The sequence below is a fragment of the Tauraco erythrolophus genome, chromosome 4 (assembly GCF_009769465.1).
Source record: "Tauraco erythrolophus isolate bTauEry1 chromosome 4, bTauEry1.pri, whole genome shotgun sequence".
Lineage (NCBI taxonomy): Eukaryota > Metazoa > Chordata > Aves > Musophagiformes > Musophagidae > Tauraco > Tauraco erythrolophus.
Window position 1 is genome coordinate 52,671,166 of NC_141468.1, and position 22,173 is coordinate 52,693,338.

General features: G+C 41.0%; 1 protein-coding gene across 2 annotated transcripts in view; it reads right to left on the reverse strand.

Annotated features, from left to right (window-relative positions):
- Positions 1 to 2,873: 2,873 nt before the first annotated feature.
- EEA1 (early endosome antigen 1) overlaps positions 2,874 to 22,173 on the reverse strand; it is a 75,370-nt gene continuing 56,070 nt past the window's right edge. For both annotated transcript variants that reach the window (XM_086610918.1, XM_086610917.1), the window contains 10 exons: positions 20,996 to 21,097; positions 19,343 to 19,537; positions 18,316 to 18,498; positions 11,284 to 11,469; positions 10,695 to 10,826; positions 8,655 to 8,840; positions 8,112 to 8,350; positions 6,522 to 6,642; positions 6,084 to 6,182; positions 2,874 to 3,808 (listed from right to left, as the gene is read on the reverse strand). In XM_086610918.1, the coding sequence (XP_086467044.1) occupies positions 3,686 to 3,808; positions 6,084 to 6,182; positions 6,522 to 6,642; positions 8,112 to 8,350; positions 8,655 to 8,840; positions 10,695 to 10,826; positions 11,284 to 11,469; positions 18,316 to 18,498; positions 19,343 to 19,537; positions 20,996 to 21,097 (1,566 nt within the window). In that variant the 3' untranslated portion in view covers positions 2,874 to 3,685. The remainder of the gene's footprint in view (positions 3,809 to 6,083; positions 6,183 to 6,521; positions 6,643 to 8,111; positions 8,351 to 8,654; positions 8,841 to 10,694; positions 10,827 to 11,283; positions 11,470 to 18,315; positions 18,499 to 19,342; positions 19,538 to 20,995; positions 21,098 to 22,173) is intronic.

Here is a 22,173-nt window from a genome sequence, read left to right on the forward strand (position 1 = left end):
CTACCACTTCCTCTTTCCTGCAGAGCACTTTCCTCAGCTTTCATAGGTTCCCATTCAAAAGCAAAGAGCATGAACACAAGTGAGTCTTTTAACCATTTCCCTAGCTCCCCAAGATATTTCTATCATCTTCCTCTGCCTCATGCATTCTGTCCTTGTGCAGTTGCGGGAAGCTGCTTCTTCCCTCTCAAAATCTCTTCTGCTCCACGTGGCCGTCGTTCACCCTGAGAGCAGCACAAGGCTCCGTGTGCTACACAACAGGGCAGAGCTGATCCAGGCTGAAGCACGACTGTCACATCTTTACCTTTCCCACATTTCTGAAGTCACATGTCAGACAAAGAAAGGCCTGAAAGCAAACTCTTTGGATTCTCTCAATAAGTAAGTAGAAAAAAAATTCCCAAAGGCAGAGATTCTGTTCGTATTTTCTATTCAAAAGATTCTTATGCCAAACAGTTACACAGACGAGGAGAAACAGTGAGTCCAGAGGCTCTGTTCATACGGAATCATTGCAGCAATTGTTTCTTTTGAGTAAGCAACTCTCAAGATCGAACCAGAAAGGCAGGTCAGTATTTCACATAAACCACAGTTGTACCTCAAACTCTTCTACAGCGAGGAGAACCAGTTACAAGACTCAGCTGGCTTTTGGGAAATAAGAATTTAATTTTAAGAAAACTCCTTGAGGCTGCACATGTAGAACCAGACAGGTAAGCTAAGAAGGATATGAAACATATCGATGACTACTTCTGGAGAAAAGGGATTAAGAAGTTTTTTTTTACTTGAGAGTTAGCCAGGACTAGACATTTTTCATAAAAGAGATTCTTCTTCATTCACATATAGAGCTGCCAATAGATAAACACAGAGGAACCTGCCTAATGATGGCTAAGCTTCCATCATTGTGACAGAATTTAATTCCTTACCTAAGGCAAGAAGTAGAGATCTTAACAGTTGGCACAATTTTGTAAGACACAGAAGGGCCTGGGGTGCAGGGAATTTATTAGGGTACTTAAGACAAAGGGTCGCTCTAAATATTGGAAGGCATGACCCCCGCTCAGAAGAAATAACCTTAACAGTTTTGAAATAACAGATACAAAGGGAAGAAAAGTTAGAGACAGGCAAGCAAGAACAAACAGGTATAAATAAAATCACAACAAAAAAGAAGTTTGGAGCCTACATGAACTCTACAAGAAACCTCTGTACCAAGTACAGAAAAGAAAGTATGAATAAGACATATATATTGGCCTCTTATTTAGAGCTTGGCTTACAAATAAGCCAGTAGCAGGAGATTCACACCACTGTTCTGAGCAGACGAAATCATATAATTAACATAACATTTAAGACCCTCTCCAGTAACGACTGTCAAGATGGAGTAATGGAAAATTGAGGTTTGTTAGGTGTAGCAGGAGTTCGGCTTCTTCCATGAAAAGCTGAGGGAAGGGACAGAAGAAAAGGTCAGATAAACTGCAGCAGTTTCAAAGAAGCCTTTTTCTTAGCAGGATACCTAGCGAGGAAGGTCTGGATATCCCTTAGAACAACAAGGACCTCTCAGGGCTTCCAGGGTATGGGCAGAGAAAGAGATGTTCTACAGACTACTACCAGTATTGTTGGCTTGCTTTATAAAACCCACATATAAGGGTTTCTGGAATATTAAAATCCATCCACCGAATATTGTCATGGTTTGATGTGGAGGGGGGGTGGTTCTGGTGGCAGGAGAGGGGTTTTGCTCCCTGCAACCTCCCCGGTTTTGGAACCGGGTTAGGCTTAGTTCTGGCCACCAGATCAGACTGCCATCCCCCTCGGGATTGAGCCAATAGGGCGCCTCTGCGAATTGCCCTATTTAAGTCAGGACAAAGGGACCGGAAAAGGTGCTTCGCCCAGGATCGAGCAGAGAAGGGAGGAGGGCACTGCCCCCGCTCCCTGGCCCCCCGCCGGGCAGCTGCCTGGGTCGGGCCGGCGCCGCCCACGGAGAATGGCGGCAGCGGAGCCAGCTGGGGAACTCGGGGGCACCCCACTCCCGGGGTGCCCACTGGGCTGAGTTCACCTGGAGAGGACTGAGATCTGAGAGAAACAGCTGCATCGACAGCAGGTCAGTGAGGATGGAGCGGGAGGAGGTGTGCCGGAGCTGAGTTTCCCCTGCGGCTGATGGTGAGATAGCAGGTGGCCCCTCTGCAACCAGGACGGCCTCAGTGGAGCAGAGACCCACTCGCAGCCCGTGGGGAGAAGATGCCTGAGCCTGAGGATGGTCGTGTTGGGGTGCACGACAAGGCAGAGAGGCATCTGGAGTCTTCGTGACAACCCACGCCGGAGCGAGTGGCTACAGCTCCCTAAGTACCCGAGACTGTGGTAAAGCCCACACCGGAGCAATCTGTGGGGAAGGATTGTTTCCAGTGGGCTGGACTCACGCTGGAGAAGTTTGTGGATTTTTCCTCGTGGGTAGGGGATCCATTGGAGCAGGGGAAAAGGGTGTAAGGACTCCTTCTCCTTTAAGAAAGAAGCAGCAGTAACAGCACAGAATGAACTGACCTGCACTCCCCCAGTCCCTGCCCCCTGTGCTGCTGGGGGGAGGAGGTAGAGCCGGGAGGAAAAGGAGTGGGGGGGGGAAGGTGTCGGTTTTAAGATCTGGTTTTGTTTCTTTCTGTCCTCTCAAGTAATCGGTTTTTGTTTCCCTTTGTCCTTCTAAGTAATCATTAATAAACTGTTTTGCTTTGAGAAAAGCTCTGCCTGTTTTGCCCAGGACCATGGTTGGTGGGTGCTCCCTCTGTTCTTGTCTCAGCCCTCAGTCCCTTTGGTTTTTTTTTTCTCTCCTCTCTATTTTACTGGAGAAGGAGAGACTGTGTGAGTTTTAGTTGCTGGATCAGCCTAAAACCACTACAAATATGTAAAAATGAAATCAATTAATACGGGATGGAATATTGTAACGTATCATGTAATATTCCTATAATGCCAGCTAAACTTTGTCTCATCATTTGTTCACACGTACCTTCTCTCAGACACACACACACAAAAACTATGCAATACAGTATGTGTAAAGATGTTCCACCATCCAAGCGCTGTCGTTGGATAACGACTCGGGTTCCGATACTACAACAAGTTCTAAGTGGGCAAATAAAACTGAGTTGGAGTTGAGTCCAGCTGTTACCCTCACTGCGGAGTTTGAACTTTAGAGAGAAAAGTCCAAGAACCAGAGAGATAGAAAGAAAACAAAATCACAAGGGGTTATAAAGAACATCAGATATGCAATCAAATGCAACAATCAGTTATGCTTTTACAGCAACATTTGATACATAAAATCCTCACAAGTTTTTGCATCTTCCTTTTTCTTTGAAAGAAACAAGAATAAACTGCAATATCACATAAACGTCGTTTCTCTTGAACAAAAAAATAAAAGATAAAAAAATACATTGTTACTCCTCTGTTTAAACTTTATTTACAAATAACTGGATATTTCTAATCTAGACATAGAAGCTCTTTCCAGGATAAACGGCAATAAGCTATGGATGATCTGAGCCCATGTCTCACAAAAAATACAATAAGTTTTACTTGGTATCAATAAACATTTTAAAATATACTAAATTTTGCCAAGTGTTACAATCATTGTCCAAACTGAATAGTAGTCTGAGTGCTGAACGAAGTGCATCAACAGAAATTACAGATTTTAGTGTAACATTTCTTTGTCACTCACGATAGCCAGTTATCCTTGCAAGTCATTAAAGCAAGTATCACAGACCCGGACAGGCTTCTTAGAAGAAGGAGTTAAGGCATTCTTTGCCGAGCACTCGGCACAGAAGATATTTCCACACTGTCTACAATGGTGCTGTGAAAGAGAAGAAATACACATGCTCAACATCAATGACAGGGAATCAATCACTAGTAGAGAAGCACTATCATTTCAAGTGAACTCTCATATTTCAGAATTTAGTTTGAATTTTGAAATAGTAGTTGCACAGCACACAGAAGGACAAGAGTAAATCCTTTCTAAAATGTATAGGAATAAAACATTCAGAAGCATTTCACTCAGTCAGGAGACTTGTTTTGGAAGTGAGCTGGCTGAATTTCATCCTCCTCTAGAATTTCTCCTCTTGAACTTGTTCTGGTGACATAAAACATGTGCTTTTTGCATGTAACTACCTGTCTTCAATTAGGAAGTAGCCTTGAATCAAAGGATCTAGAAGCCCTTGTTCAATGGCTAGCCAAAGGACATCACTACTAATAAGGCAGGACAGAGAGAGCCACCTAAAACCAAGCCAGGAAGCACTGCAAAATTAACCTCATGAATATCCCTCATCTACTTCACTGCCAAGTCACTTGTTGGAATGGTGGCAATCTGTGGATGAAGGGCAGATCCTGCCAATTGAGGGATGCTAACATCTTAGCTGACCCCAGCTGTTTTCACAAAGGTCTGACTACAGACCTAAAACACATCCAGCTGTTTCTTCTGTTCCATGTTGTCATGGTTTGATGTGGGGGGGGGGGTGGTTCTGGTGGCAGGAGAGGGGTTTTGCTCCCTGCGACCTCCCTGGTTTTGGAACCGGGTTAGGCTTAGTTCTGGCCACCAGATCAGACTGCCATCCCCTTCGGGGTTGAGCCAATAGGGCGCCTCTGCGAATTGCCCTATTTAAGTCAGGACAAAGGAACCGGAAAAGGTGCTTTGCCCAGGAGGGAGGAGAGAAGGGAGGAGGGCACTGCCCCCGCTCCCTGGCCCCCGGCTGGGCAGCTGCCTGGGTCGGGCCGGCGCCGCCCACGGAGAATGGCGGCGGCGGAGCCAGCTGGGGAACTCGGGGGCACCCCACTCCCGGGGTGCCCACTGGGCTGAGTTCACCTGGAGAGGACTGAGATCTGAGAGAAACAGCTGCATCGACAGCAGGTCAGTGAGGATGGAGTGGGAGCAGGTGTGCCGGAGCCGAGTTTCCCCTGCGGCTGATGGTGAGATAGCAGGTGGCCCCCCTGCAACCAGGACGGCCTCGGTGGAGCAGAGACCCACTCGCAGCCCGTGGGGAGAAGATGCCTGAGCCTGAGGATGGTCGTGTTGGGGTGCACGACAAGGCAGAGAGGCATCTGGAGTCTGCGTGACGACCCACGCCGGAGCGAGTGGCTACAGCTCCCTAAGTACCCGAGACTGTGGTAAAGCCCACACCGGAGCAATCTGTGGGGAAGGATTGTTTCCAGTGGGCTGGACTCACGCTGGAGAAGTTTGTGGATTTTTCCTCGTGGGTAGGGGATCCATTGGAGCAGGGGAAAAGGGTGTAAGGACTCCTTCTCCTTTAAGAAAGAAGCAGCAGTAACAGCACGGAATGAACTGACCTGCACTCCCCCAGTCCCTGCCCCCTGTGCTGCTGGGGGGAGGAGGTAGAGCCGGGAGGAAAAGGAGTGGGGGAGGGAAGGTGTCGGTTTTAAGATCTGGTTTTGTTTCTTTCTGTCCTCTCGAGTAATCGTTTTTTTTTGGTTTCCCTTTGTCCTTCTAAGTAATCATTAATAAACTGTTTTGCTTTGAGAAAAGCTCTGCCTGTTTTGCCCAGGACCATGGTTGGTGGGTGCTCCCTCTGTTCTTGTCTCAACCCTCAGTCCCTTTGGTTTTTTTTTTCTCTCCTCTCTATTTTACTGGAGAAGGAGAGACTGTGTGAGTTTTAGTTGCTGGATCAGCCTAAAACCATGACAGATGTCCAGACAGTGTTTAGAAAGCAATAGTCACAAAGCACCAGATCATGTTGATGCTTCATATTTTCACCTATATCTAATTTCAACAAATTTACATTCCTTTTATACCTGTAAATCCAGTTCAGAATGCTTATAAATAAGTTTATTGTAAATACTCTTAAATCAATGTAATTTTGCTTGCTCGCTTAGGGGATTGAACTATTTTAATACTGTTTATAAACTGACGCTGTTAAAATGGCAAAAGAAGCATGAATGAAGTAAGCTCCAAACTTTAATTTTAATATTTAAGGCATTGCAAGCAATAACTGTACTTTGAGATGCCCCAAGTATCACAGCACTATTAAGGCCATTTTCTGAAGTTTGCATCCCATCTAAGAGTTTGAGAGCAATAAAAAAAGAAAATCCCCACAGACACACAGCAAAAAAACACCTACCCTTCTCACTGTCACTGAAAAGCCTTTTCCACAGGCCATACAATTCTGTACCTCATTGTCTTCTGCCCATTTCCTGTTGAGGGCTTGAGTGTGTTTGATCTATATAGAAGATACAAAAAAAGGTATTTTTTTTAAACTCATGTCTAATTCTACTAATTTTCTCTGTTTTCACTGCACACACTACCCAGTGCCATACAAAAGCACCAACTCTGCCATAATACTGAGAGCCTATATTTGTTCAGAGGGAAATATTCCAAGTTTCAAAACTATGAGCAGATTTAAGAACCCACAGACAGCAATACAGCCCTCATACACCACAAGCATAACGTCTTAATCACTCTAGAAAGGTAACCCACCACGAATTTGACACAAACTTGAATTCTCCTAAGTTCTCATACAGAGAATCAACAGGTTTAATTGCTCCACATCAAATTATACCTGTAATGACTGGTTTTCTCGGCCAAGTTCCTGCATTGCAGCAGTAGTGTTGTCCAGCTTTTTCTTCATTTCTACAAGTTTGGCTTGAAGCTTTTCAATTTCTCCCTCACTTTTTATACACCTGAGGAAAAACAGTAAATAGTCAGCTCAAAGCATATGAGGCAACGTACACTGCCTCCTTTGGGCAGGTTGTCACGACTGAGAAGTTACTCTCATAAAATTCAGTCAAAAATATCCTTACTGTGAAAAGTTCTTGGATGGAAAAGACTGGAAAAAATGTTCTGTTGTAGCAATCAGTTGAAAATCATCTGGCATTGCACCCAAATACCTGTGGCTTATTAATACCTGGAGTTATTCCCAAAACCAGGGACAGTACTGAATGCAGTTCATCAATAGCAAGCCCTGCTAAGTACTCCTGTGCAACAGGACACTCTCACAAACCAGCTGCAGTAGATCAAGTCAGATAACAGAGCAGAAAAGAAACCTTCTTCTTTTAGCAAGGCCACCTTCCATCAGCTGAAATTCAGTTAACTGTCGAAAGCCAAATTTCAGAGGGTGTTTTTCTGCCAAGCTGTAAACAGCTACTGGCTGAGTTCAGCACAGTATGGCAAGGGATTGCCAAAGAAAGAGAGTCTCACTTGAATTGATCCCATCCTTTCCCAAGGTCTACTGCTCAAAAACTAAATCAGCAAGCTTGACAGTATCAGAAAAAGTTTTCCACTCTGCCTACAGCAAACATATCAGGAAATAAGGATGAAAAAATTTTCCTGTCTCACAGGTGATTCTTCTACCCTTGTAACGGCTGCGTTCAGGTAACTCCCGCTGCCTTGCACGCCTCCTGCTGCCTGAAGGAAAGGCGCTCTGCTTACCTAAGTCTTAAACATTCTGTAGAAGCAACAGCAGAACTGGAGAAGACTGTAGGTTTTCAGAAGGAAGAAAATGACTCTTGTGTAAACATTAGTCTATCTAATACAATCACACATTCAACAGTGAGCAGTAGGCATAGCTACAAGTCCCTAAGCAAATTCTATGTTACTAGAGGCACTAAGGAGCCTGTTCCAGGCTTCGGGATGACTAGGGCATCTACTCTGATTGAGTCAAGGCAGGGGAGCCTCAGAGTTATGGACAAAGGTAGTTAACTCAGGTAAGAGAAGCTTCCTCTGCCAGGCCTTGCAACAGTCACACAACAGAGGAGATAAGAAGCCACAACCTACACACCTCAAAGTTCAGAGGAGCCCAATGGATTTGGAAGGCTCTTAATGGACAAGCATAAATTTTCAGGTATAAGCACAGAGCTGTGGCTTTGGTGATAAATAAAGTCCTGATAAGCCTGTCTGATTTTCTACAAAACGGTCACCCTGTCAAAGCCCACAAAGAGCACAGTTTGTTCCCAACACCACTTGCTGTGCTTTGGCAGGGACAACAGAAGGTCACACACTCTGGAAACTGCACCCACAGTCCAGGCACTAAGACAAACACGGATTTAAATAACGCATGCATAAAGAAGCCTGAATCAACTGAAACAAGTTTTCAGCGTGAGGTTATCCATTTCCCAAACTATGCTTCCACATCGTCATGATCACAGCTTACCTCTCCAGCAAGGCTCTTCTCTCATCCTGATTATTCTGCACTGTTGCTTCCAAGACGGCAATGTCCCCACGTAAATCATCCGTCTGTTTCTCCAGCTCGCTCACTCGCCTCTGACTGCTTTGCCACTCTTTCTTCATGGTAGCCAGGTTCTCATTCAGAGCTGTGACCTGCATAGTGAGCTTGGTCTCCTTTTCCTCATGTTTCCGTTTTTCTTCTTCTCTCTCTTTTTCCTCTGTGTGCTAAGAAAACAATTGAACAATGAAAAACAACTGTCCAAGTATTTTTTCCCTAATCCCTACATTTAATTGAGGCAAAGAATCTTACTGTACTAGAATCCCTACTTTTAATCAACAAACCCTGTAAGACAAGGCTGTCATCCCACTGAACTTCCCTACACCATTAAATGCCTCAGATTTCTGACCTTGTCATTTAAAAATTAATGTAATGTGAAATTGATGTCAATTCTTTGCTTCCTCTCTGTCCCTAAAAGAATCCAAAGGCATGTTCATAAAACAACAGTCTTATACTCTCTAACATACTAACCAGTTTAGCTTCAATTTCAGTGCATTCTTTCTTCAGCTCCTCTTCTCTCTTTTTCAGCTGATCTTTGACAGCTTGATGGGTTTTTTTCTCCTGTTCCAGAGCTGAATTCATATTATCTATTTTGCTCTGCAGCTCTAATTTCTGTTGAATCAATAGCTGTTTTGCATCCTTGAGATTTGCTACCTCCTGTTAGAATACAGATCTCAAAGTTAAAGTAGCAACATTGAAAGTGTAAATGCTTTAAATTCAAAACTATTGTAATTCTTTCCAAGGAGAGGACAGCAATAATTTTAGTTTTATCACTGGAAGAAAGGATTATTTTATAGCACAAAGTATCAGTGATTTTAATGATTAAAGATTTTAAACTTACATCTATATTATGAACAACATCCAATTTTTTAAATTAATTTAATGTATGTTTCTACTAAAGAGTGGAAGCTCTGATGGATTATTTTCTACAGTTCTTTGAAAAGATACGTCCGTTGTCATTTTTTAGTCTGTTCTAAAATCTACTTCACATTGTTCTCTAGTTGCAATAATGAGGTTCAAAATGTTGTAATGACAATGTAAAAATCAAGATGGAAGAAAGCTCATTTCTATTAGTCTTAAACGTATAAATAATTACCCTATGTGCTAAGCAAGTAGGATGATACATTCGGTTTTAAATATTAGTTTTACTTGTTCTTCTGCAATAAAACATAAAAAAATCTTGAAGTAGAATGCTTAGTTAAATTTATAGGAATGGATTTCCTTAAAATTACACAGCCAAGCTGGCAGGTTGTTGTGGTTTAGGCCAGGACACAGGTACTAACAGATTGATAGGACTGCCAGTTTTCCGTAAATTAAAACTTCTGTCACAAGTCAAAACCAAACCAGAGGCAGTAACAGAACATATCCTGAGGAATGGGAGATGCCCTATAGATGCATATCTATCCACTTCCTGGTAGGAGAAGGGAATCAGAATGGATGCTTTTAGGAGACGATTTCTGGTTCAGTCTGCTTGTATGGAGATGGAGAGATGAATATTAAGCTGTCATTGGTGTGTATACATTTTTATATACATCTTTACAAATGTTACTCTTTAGAATAGAGATTTTAGTAATGGTAAAAATTACAACAAACTTTCCCTAAAATCCAAGAAAGTAATGGGCATAGATTGCCTGACAGAAACAAAGTACAGACTTCTATCTAAACATGAGACCATTTTTAAACAGTGGAGAACAAAGCAACATCTGAAACTCCTAAAGTATCACATTACTTTCTTTTTATTATCGTATAGGGACTGTACCTTCATTTATACTTGTGCAGCAACTTAAACCTTGTATGCTCAACAGATGCAAATATAACTCCTACTAGTATAATATGGAAAACACAAACTATGGCCCTTTTAGGAGTGTTTGCTTCTACAGAGACTAAAAAATTAAATACATAGAATGTGGTGAGAAAAAGGTTGTTTTACTGAAGACTAAAAATTATTTAATTAAAGCCTCCGAACTTTTACCGTTTAGCGACCTCATTTGATTGTTAGGACTCTGGAAGAGAGTTAGTCTTTTATGAGGCTCCTGACATTGTTTCTTCCCTGAGTGTGACTTTTAAAAGACATTTTAGAAACCACAGCACACCAAGGGAGTTCCAACTCTACCACACATCCTTGAGAAGTACCAGATGAGTCATGAATGTGAAGTTTTCCAGATATTCTAGGCACTTTTGGACATCTCTGTGCACTTCAGAATAGTCAAGCAAGGGTGTGCACAGTGAATCTATGGTGAAACAGGAAAAAAGCCAGGACATACAACCCACCTTGAAGCTAAGACGAGTTATGTGGTCCACCTGGCCAAGAACACTGGGAACCAGCATTATCATTAACTAAGTCAGCATTGCTCAGAACCTCAACGAAATCTGTGCTTTGGTTCCCTTACCTGTAATACTGGTATTTACAGCAACCATCTTTGCAAAGCCATTTCAGGTAACATCTACTGAGTAGGCACATATTTCTTATCAGATAACCAACTACATGAAGACTAGTTTGTCTCGATATACCTTCTCAAATTCTTGCTTGCAGGCTCTAAGCTCTTCACCCAGCTTGGTACTTTCTTTTTCAAGTCTATTTCTTATTTCTTGGAGCTCTGTTGTTTTACACTTTTCATTAGCCAAGTCTTTTTCTTTCAAAATCTTGAAGGAAATAAAAAGTGCCAGAAACGTTACTTCTTTGAAATTCACCAAAAAAAAGAAAAACAAAAAAAACCCGCAAAGAACCAAAAAACATTCAGGGCCCAAAACCTACTTGGCAGCTTTGTAATTAAGAGGAAACAACTGCCACATATCGCTATCCACAGTTCACAGTGCAAACAATTAGCATCATGTTTGCAGTTTTAGATTTAAAACTAAAAATGTTTTCCACATGTCGAACCACTTAGAACAAATTATCAGCCTATTTCAAACCAAATTCACTTCAACTGTCTGTTAAAAGTCTCTGCAAGAGGTTCAGTAGAACTGCCATTGCTATGCACTACAACAGTGTCAGGCCCCCAAAATACCACTTGTTTAGAGATGTAACAGATATTTATAAAGGGTGCTTGTGTGGGGTAGATGTGTCTGTGTGAAGATTTCAAAAGACAGAGGCACTTACCCTGTCATTCTGAAGATCCTGTAACATTTTGGTCTTCTCGCCCAGCTGCTGCTCCTTCTTTGATGCATCCTGCTCCAGCGTAGACTTTGCTTTCTTCAGTTCCTGAATCTGCTGGTTATTGCTAGCAATTCGATTTCTGCTGGAAACTAATTCTTCTTGAGCTAGAGCAAGTTTTTCTTCTGTGGACTAATTACAAAGAGAGCTCTGCAAATTATCTGTCAGTATAAAAGCTTCAGATACTCAACAGTCACTTAATTCCTCACATGGAAAAATCATTATCTAGCATGCAACATTTAGCTTCTAACACTGACAAAGCATAGTTACAGAAACTTTTAGGTTATGAGGTTACTCTAAGTAAAAACAAACTACCCCAGTACCATTTCCAGCAGCAATACCTTACTGTACATATTCCAGCTTGCATCCTTCCACAGAGAAAAGATAAAAACATGCAAAAGGGCAGAGAATGAAAGGTGATTGATGAAAAAGGAATGAACTTGAATTTGCTCACACAAATTTATTCTATTCTCTGGGCAAATGAACTGCTACATAACTCTAGACAGCTGTTACTTAAGAGGCAGTGAAGCTATACTGTGAAGATTTCAAAAGTCATTCTATGCTACTTTTTACCAATGGCTCAATGAAGCTACTGTTAGAACAATCATGAAATTTTTGAAAATCCTAAAATGAAATGTACAACCTAAAAATGTTCATATCAGGACAAAACATTTCATAGTCTCAGCTGCATTAGCATTTTAAACACAAAACTTAAACTTCCATTCAAAATCTACTACAGATTTTATTTTAATTCACCTGCAACTCTCCCCATTACCTAGGAAAAGAACTTGGATTTATCTCTCTACAACAGGTCGCGTAAACCCAAGAAACAACCTAAAACTTGCACTCAAGGCTCATTCTACTTGGTCACAGTAAAAATCAAACTTTGGGCTTCTTCTTGACTTAGTATTCTGGAGGTTATTTTTTTTAAAGCCTTTGGCTTAGGCAAAGACTAGCTCCACTTAGAAGCATGTTCTTTCACAAAGAACCAATGAGAAAGAGAAATATCAAATTCATATCCTCCACTCTGCTAAAATATTGGTATTTTATGGAAACTTTTGATGCTAAGATACAGAATGTGAAGTGAGGAGATTTATTATTAGTGATAAATTTATTACTTCAGTGCACCACTAAGGATTTAAAGTCTTTCAAGATAAACTAAATTCTTTTTGAAGCTCTCAATTAAATCCTAATCAAACCTGTTGTTGAAGGTTAGTGATTTTAAAAGGAACAATAAAAACACAACTTTGACTTCACTTAATTATGCATATGTTTTAGCAATTCCCATGTTGATTTATAACCAAATTGATTTCTGATGCCTCCCAGCCCTTCCTTGTAATGTCCGAAGTGCTTTGCCTGTCGAGTCAGACTTAGTTCAAAACACCAACAGATAGAACACTGCTGATTAAACAGCATTTTCAACAACCCCACTGGCTCTCAAAAAGCTCAGACTGGCTTTTAAAATTAATTTGCAGACAAATTATTTGATATGCTTTCTGAGCTATTACAGTTTATGACTTAACACTTTGCAAGGTGTTAACTCAGCAAATGTTTTAAGCAAAATACAATGTGCATTTGCAATTTCAAGCTTGCAGCAAGGTGGGTCTTTCAGAAAGCAAAATTATCTCTCTCTGCTCCACTGTGAGCAGTGTAGTACCATATTTTCCTAGCAATGAGAAAGGATGGGAAGTGTAGCATCCTCACAGAACATCTTCACAGAAAAAAACAATAGTCTCTCCAGTTTTAGAAAGAGGTAAAATAAAGACACAGCTTTTATTCAAATTCATTTCCAATAGAAGAAATGTGATTACATCCAATTTGCTAGCACAGGATGATGAAATGTGGCTATGAAGTGGACAGTGATACTCAAATTAAAAGCCTCACCTAGGGGATATTCTTCTCTCATTGCTCCCCTTCCTTCCCCCCAGGTGTCTACACTGGACAGGTTATCTCATTGTGTCTACACCTAGGCTAAGACAATGTAAACGTCCTTTTAAGAGGAGCCAGTATTAAACATACTATGCACTGCATTACGCACAAATGTTTCTACAACTCAGCAGTTTCTGATAGAGCAAACTTGGAATTTTGCATACAATTTAGCATACTACAGCTTACATATACAAGTGCTGCTTAATTGTTCTCTGATTAATAATGATGCTACCTACCTTAATTGGGAAACTATTCAATAGAATTTCTACAGTAAATGCACCTTCTAGCTATTTATGCCTGCCTTTCTGCTTTGCTCAGAAGTTCCTCGCAGCATCCTTTCAAAATGAGCAGAAATCTTCTGGCACGTGGTTAAATGTTCCAGTTATTATCCTTGCTCCTGGCTTAGTCTGCACTGAGACTGTACTTCAGCCTGATTCTTTTGGACTGCTGAGGAGCCCACATCTTTAACACAAAATCACTTCTCAAAACATCTGATGCCATTTACCTTATTTAATTATCATTCAGTTTTGCAATTGCTCCCAAACTATGATAGGTGTTCTGCCAACAAGATACCCCCAATCCTCACATAGCTGTTTAGGATGGCAGACAAAACTGAATGCATAGAAAAGGTACATACAGAACAAAAGAAGGCAATCTTAGTTACTTTTGTAAATAAAACCAGATCTTTGGATGACTAGTATAAGGTTTAAGTAAATAAAAAAATAAGAAGATATCACAGTCTAATTCAGTACAACTTGGGCTGCTGCAGTGCAAATAATAGTGTCAACAGCAGAACTAGCTGGGTGTTAGGACCTGGGCTTGCTCATTCTGCTTAAGCAAGGTCTACAAATGAGCATTTTAGTCTTTATGTCCCATCTTCTCCCCCCTCCTCCAACTCCAGCCCACGAGGAGAGACATGAAATTATTCATAGATGCCAACCTGATCCCACCTCACTTCTTAAGAAGTAGAGTTAGACTGACTGTAGGCAATTTAGTTTCCTGACTTGCAGACCTGAGGTTTGGCAGCATGAATATCATCCCAGAATGTCTGCTGAAGATACACTGACAGCGATGCCAATATTGGAGGCAAAGAAACATTCTTTTGAGAACACAGAGGAAACCAGGACTGACTACAAAAAGTGCAAATGCCAAGACTGAAGGATACTTGGCAGAGCTTGGGAGAGTGGGATTCACACAAAGTGTATTTGCACTAACTCAAAATCAAGGCAAAAAAATAAGTTCTGCATTTTTATTAACTCTTCTATATAAAAATTGCCTTCTTCACAAAAAAAAAGTTTCATGGGTATATATATAAATATTTATGTATTTTATATACACACAAATGTATTTTGTGTATATCTATATACACAAAAATATTTAATGGTATTCTTTTTTTTGTTTTATATATATTCTGTTTTATCAAAAACTGTAGGTTTTACAAGCACCAAAATCCTGCCCGACTTCTTTTTCCTGTCACAGAGACAAAAACATGCGACTTTAGTTACTGTCATAGACGGTGCATTTTTAAAACAAAGTAAATTTGCAGCAAAGCGCATTCACAAAATTATAACTACGTCTCACTTCCAAATTGATTACACCACTTCTCACTTCTCCTCTGCTAACACCGAACCAAGTTTGCATCTGGCTACAGCTACATAGCTGGGATCTTCTGTTACTGAACCAGAAAGGAGGATTTTAAGGGGACCTGTCGTTCTCCAGCCACGCTGAAAGCGCTGCAGAGAGCATAACTCGCTTAACGCTTTGCGTCTCTCCCTCATGGAACGTTCTATCTCCAACTGCAAAAACTTTCCCGAATCCTTTGCTCACTTTTCAGTCCCACCTCAAGTCTCCCAGCCGGAGCCGAGCCGGCCACGCCAGCAGTGACATTCCGCAGAGATGCCAGCAGATGGTGCTCTGTGTACGGCCCGACTCGGCCATCCCCTCCCAGGAATCAGCCCCACCACCCTACTCACCGCAGCCATCCGCTGTACGGCCCCGTACCATCTGTCCTCACGCCTGAAACCTTGGCCTCACTCATAGCTACGCCAACGTGGGAATATTTCAGCTTTCCCTTAATATTTTTAATTAAAGAAAAGCTAGCATTGGCAAAATCTCATGATAGGGCCTGGCCATGCCTCTCCTGGACAACGCTGATCTTCAAACCGTGCTGACTCCACACGGCTGTGCAGGGAGTTCGTATCTCTATTAAAAATCCTACACTGAAAGACACGGAAGCTCACCTTACATACAAGTTTTAATAACTTCTACTACTGCCTCCTAGTCAGATTAAGACCAATCTGAACCTCAGCCCGTCCACTGGCTTCAGTTCCAAACCTGAACCAAAATCCACAGCTCTGGCTCAAATGATCTACTTTTATCAGCTCACCTAAGGCGAAATATAAAGCAGACAACTAACTTGGAACTGGACTATGAAACTTCTCCATAAAGCTCTTCTGACTTGAGTGGTATTTTGCTATTCAGGTCTCAAGACTAACGTTATCATGCCGAGGCTTTCTGAATGTGCGTTTTCCTTTGCAGTTTCCTGAGACAAGTTATTGCTTCTTCAGGTTCACATTGCAATGAGGCAGCACATCCACAATGAAAGATCTGCCCCCCAGCTTTTCTCTCTTCTACATTTTACAGAAAAAAAGTGGCAGCAAGTAGACCTCACTAATCCTAATTAACACACTGTTTGTTTTTTTAAACTAAAATCTAGCAAACAGTCTCTGAGTTGGTATATCACTTCAGTACTGGGGACCTCAATCTTCTTCAGGCTCTCTAGGCTCCACAGAGACTTACATAATACATCAAGTTCCCTGACTGCTCATCTTGAAAATCTTGTTCTTCCGTTGCGATCACCTTATTTTACCTTTTTGCATGGATGTTCTCTCTCTCCTTTGCTACCATCCCCATTCAGGTTCAAAAGCACATGGGATGTCTACTGTCCTATTTTACACTTGCCAGAACAAGAGGTCATCAAAATGGTTTAATAACACTTATTCAGAGCTATTTTTGCAACAAGCAACACTTAAATGAAAACTATACCAAAAAAAACCCAGTTATTGAGCACATCTGATGCTTTTACAGGTCATTGTATTACCAAATGTTGATCTAAATGCATTGCAGGAAATTAACTCACAGACATACATGTGCTATAGTAACTGATCATAAGAAAGAGTATGTTTAAATCACCTTTGCTTATTAATCATGTTGATGTTCTTCACTTTTACATAGTGATTCAACCAAGAAACACTAATAAATAAAGCTTCTGCAACCTGCAGGGAAATGTGGCAGGTAATCTAACTCTACAGAGCAGGAGCACGATTAATAAAACTCCAATGGCCTATATGTAAAGGACCTATTTATCTTTTTCTTAAAATAACCCCGAACTTGGAGCTTGGCTAGGACTCCACAGCTAACATGGGTCTATCTGAAACAGCCACATGACCTTTAACGAATTTAGTGGTGGGACCAAAAGGCCTCCACTGGGACAGGTGAAAGGGAGCTCTGAAATCTAAGCAGTCACCAATGGGTACCGGTTTCGACTGGGATAGAGTTAATTTTCTTCCTAGTAGCTCCCATGGGGCTGTGTTTTGGATTTGTGCTGGAAACAGCGTTGATAATGCAGATGTTTTTGTTACTGCCCAGCAGTGCTCGCACAGAGTCAAGGCCTTTTCTGCATCTCACCCCACCCCACCAGCGAGCAGGCTGGGGGTGCACAAGAAGTCAGGAGGGGACAGAGCCACGACAGCTGACCTCAACTGACCAAAGGGATATTCCATACCATATGACGTCATGCTCAGCATGTAAAGCTGGGGGAAGAAGGAAGGGGGGGACATTCGGAGTGATGGCGTTTGTCTTCCCAAATAACTGTTCTGCATGATGGAGCCCTGCTTTCCTGGAAATGGCTGAACACCTGCCTGCTGATGGGATGTAATGAATGAATTCTTTATTTTGCTGTACTTGCGTGCACAGCTTTTGCTTTACCTGTTAAACTGTCTTTATCTCAACCCACAAGTCTCCTCATGTTTACTTTTCTGATTCTCTCCTCCATCCCACCGCAGGGAAGTGAGCAAGTGGCTGTGTGGTGCTTAGTTGCTGGCTGGGGTTAAACCACCACACAACGGCTCCCTTTATACATAACAAAGCAAACAGAAGCTGACATCTAAAATGGATCAGATGATCTGTCCAACCAAAGTGTCTATTTCTCTCCATAAACTTCAGAAGAGCCTAGAACAACAGTATCAGACAGACACAGACAAAGCTGTAGCGGCATTCATCTGAAGTGGTAAGTGCCAAAGCCACTCATCTTGCCAGTAGACAGCCTGTCTCTGCAGCACAGTATGTCCTGGGACTAACTGGAGCATTGGCTTAGCACTGACATGGAAGAGGAGCAGAAAAAAGGACAAAAACCACCTTTGCTGACTGACTCATCTCCCAGCAATACTTCTTTGAAGGCACTACACCCTAATACCAAATCAGATAAATTCATCTTAGGAACAGCAAAAACTTCAAGGACTAAGTTCAGATAGCTGTATTCCAGGCAGGTCCCTAAACCTACTCTTTCTGTTAGTTTGGTATCTCTGAGTGTTGTCAATCAGCCAGGAAGAAGCAGAAGGGACAAGGACATGGGAAAAGACTGACAACTAAAATTCTAGTTAAATCATCTATAAGATGGTAGTTACTCACCTGCTGGCAGAGACTTTGCCCTAATTAGCTACACTGTTGAAATTAGTTGAAAGTTACAATATATGACAAGAAGAAGCAACGCAAAAAATTAACTCTTAAAATAATACAAAAATAAATCATCTTTCACTTTGCTGCTGCACAAATGCAAGTGTAATTCAGGCAAGCTGGTACATACCCTTGGCTTTAAATTAGTTTAAGGATGTCCTTTGTCTGCAGGGAAGGGACTGAACAGCATTAAAATCTATATATGGCAGAAAAGCTTTTTTCCTCCTATACACTTCTTGCACTGTTTCTTGGTCTTCAAAATGGATATAGACAGATCTACTAACTCACATATGACATTAATATTACTGTAAGTACCTTAAGATCTTGCCTGGTTGCCAGCAGCTCAGACTCTTTCCCATAAAGGTCCAGCTGCAGCTTCTCCATGTTTTCCTTATGTTTTTCATGGGTCTTCTGTAACTCTGCTAGCTTGACTTTCTCTGCTTTAAGCTCCTGCGATGACAAAATTGACTGCTGTTGCAGTTTATTCTCCAGTTCTGCCTGAAACATAAGCATAGCAAGTTTCAATTAAAGTTACAGACAGTAAAGCAAGCCTAACCATTTCAATAAACTGCATTTCTACTGCAAGATAAAATTTTTTTCCACTTACGAAACAGCACTTCAGTAATCTGATGTTTGTGATTTTACAGTAATATTTTGTAACTAATTTAACAACAAAATTTAATTCATGTCAGGAGACTAAGTGACATTAAGACCAAACATTAAAAATCTAAATAATGTTTCCAAGTCCTAAAGTTTCCACAGAAAGACTAAAGCACAAATATGATCATGTGGCATAGGGCAGCCAAAGCTGCAGCAACATTTAACAGTGCATGGCACACAACACAACATTCCCTAATGTTGTAAGATATTTGAACTCTTTCCATTATGGTTTACGAGTTTCATACTGTCACTTAGATAAATTCTTTTGGTATAATAAGAGCAGACTTGGTTTAAAACTGCCATGGATGTTCCGAAACGCTGCAAATTTGTCTAAACCACTCTCAGAAAACTCTACTGCTTTACAAGAAAATGGCAGCTCTTGCCTCATAGCATGCTCCTGAAGCAAAACAAAGACATTCAATCTAGCCATTTTTATCACTTTACAGAAATTCATTTCCTACAGAAGCCATATTTCAGCACCGGTTCTTTTTACTTTATTTGTTGTTGTTGTTCCAATTTCCAACAGCATCTGAAGACCTGGTTTCCATATCCTGACCTTATCATTTCCAACAAGACTACAGCAAACATCTGTACATCACAAAGATATTGACATAAAAGCTGCAGCATTTATCAGAGAAATTTACATTAATTTTCTTGAAGGAGTAAGAGAGGCCAGTCTTACCTTTTCTAAAAGGGCAGTTTTTAATTCAGCTTGCAGTGTCTCGCTATGTTTTTTCTTCTGCTCAAAAGATTCCTTTAACTCTCTCAGCTTTCCCTGGAGATGTTGCTCATTTTTTTCTTTCTCTTTCAGAAGACCTTGAATTTCCAGTACTTGTGCTCGTGCTGAATCAAGTTCTATCGACAACTGTTTAGAAATCTATATTCAAAAATATTAAATAACTGTATATAAATTTAACTTAAATCACTATTTCTACATGCCTATTTGTACAACTGCATGTTGAACCATGTGGATGACAAATTATGTAGTTCAAAAAGCAAACAACTCCACAGACCAAAAACTGATCAAAGCTGTTAAGGATGAAGATACAGCCTCAGGAAATCAGCTCCTAGAAGACTGCTAGGAGTTGGGGAGAATCCCTTAATTGCAGGAATCTGAAAGACCAGCCCTATTCTATTTTTCTCTAGGCACCTGCTGTCTTCCTCGGCCAGAGACCAGATACTAAGCTACATCTTTCTTGTGGTCCAGTATGCCCACTCGTACGGTTTTGTAAAGAGCTGCAGATTATTTGCAGCAAACAGTTTCCAAGTATGCTACTGTTGTTTCTTGCACACAGAACCAGACCATCCCACAGTATCACTGCTGCTACTTTCTGCTTCAGATCTAGGTGCTCCAACACTGCCAAGTAGATTTAGATCTTAAGAGTTACTGTAATACATTAAAATAATTTTTTATTCCAAATTTCCTACCCTTAGAACAACTGCAGTCCTTTTCACCATTAAAAATTAATAGCAGGCAAATCTCCACCCAGCAGTAGTCTGGGCTCTTCTGCTGCCAGCTGCAGCAGATATCAAACTCATCCTCCTGCACTTGCCACAGAGCACCATAGTGCTTCTGCTGAACGAGAGAGGAGCCAGGGGAGTAGCAGCAGTAGTCATAGAGCAATTACCAGCACACCTGTACATCCACAAACCCTCTTTCAGGCACTAAGAGTCCATCACAGTTCATCAAATTGTGTCCACTCATCGTATCTTTTCTGATTCCTTTAGGGAACACACGACAGCTTGGGTAAAGAAATCCATGAAAGTGGATTTGGCCTTCAGGTTGCCAGCTGGACTACGTGATTTTGTAGTTTGAATGCTCATCTTTAAAAAAGAAGTGCATTTGATTCTTATGCAGTCACAGGCAATTATACAAGTTTGCAAAAGCAACTAAATCCTTCAAGGACATCTGAAAACGTCCTGTCAATCACTCAGAGAACAGACTGATCAGGCCTCAGACTAAAACAGATCTAAGGATATGAGATAATAATTTTTATTGTTCACAGACCGTAAGTATGAAAAAAAAAAATCGAGGACAAGGGACATGGTAATACAAAACAACTGTTTCACTAATGAAAAAACCTGGAGAGCTAAAATCACCCACTAGGGTATGTGGGGCAGAGAAAGACAGGATTAAAACCTGTTTTTTAAAACTTCATACTAACATCTTTGAAGATTTTAGTATCACCTTATTTCAGTGCCTCAGGCAGGTTACAATTTGAGAACTGCAACCTCTTTATCTCTCATCAGTCCCAGCACGTGAGACTGAAAATGAATCTTTTAAACATTTATTATTATTGTTTCAGAGAATTTTGAAACCAAGTGGACAGCTTACCCCCTCCTTCTTTTCCAGAGAGTTTTTCAATTCATTCCTCTCTTTAGCTACAGTCTCTGTTTGTACCTGGAGCTGGTGTTTTACTTCTTGGCAAGATTTTTCCTAAAAAACGGAAGACAAGCAAATTATTTCTGTGAGCTTCTAAGACTGAGTTCCAGGTATTTCTGCAAGACCTATAAAGCTTTGAAAAATAACACTTTCCTTTTCAGAGAAAAAGCTTTCCTTCTCAGCTGCAGACATGTTTTTAGCTAAAAACTTCTCAAAACTTTAACAGTGGTAAATCTAAGCTGAACACAGCTGATACCCTGTACTTCACACGTGCAGGCACATGCCAAAGAAGTTTTTTGATTAGGCATAGTCTCCCTGTTCAAAGCTGATGTTGGCAGCCCTTCTTCTCATAGGGAGCAGTAGGCTCATCACTCTCCTCAGGATCCAAAATTTCTTTATGTTATAGAACTCACAAGCAAGTACATTTGCAGGATTTGTACGCCAATACCACATTTTAAGCCCAAATACTATGCACTTAAGTCAGTGGTGAGTCTCCAAATGACTACAGAATTAGAAGCAGAACCAGGACTCCTATCTTTAAGTCTAAACTGGGGAGAAAACCCTTCAAGTTTTTAGGAGAAACAAATATTTAAATAGCAGTAACTAAGTAAAGCAAACAAAAAGGCTTATCTTAAAAAGGTGAAAGAGTAAAGGAAAAAATGTTATTTTTAACTAGGAGCAGGATTTTTTTTTAGATCAGAATAAAAGCAGCTATGAACGGGTTCTGGGAAATGTTGACATGTAAGACGAGAAAGGCCCTACCACGTCTGAGGCAGGGGTATCAGAACAACCATGTAAGAAAATTTATAAAACGTGTATTGATATAGTGCTCATTCACATTACCAACGAAACAAAAGAAAGAAGAAAAAAAAAGTGTTTCAAGCCTAGTGAGAGTTCACTCTTGTTACCATAATAGACTGCTCTGGTCGTCAAGCATTTGTTGCTGTACTACCACTTGTGAGACCTCTATGAAATTCAAATAGTTCTACTAAACGACAGACAATGTTACTCTGCCTGCAGTACACAGCCTTCCAGCGTGTCCGGACAAGTGTACAGCAAAGTTCTCTACAAAAGACTCTATAAAAGAAACTAAAATTGCCTCAGAAAAACATGTTTTTCAATATGGTGAC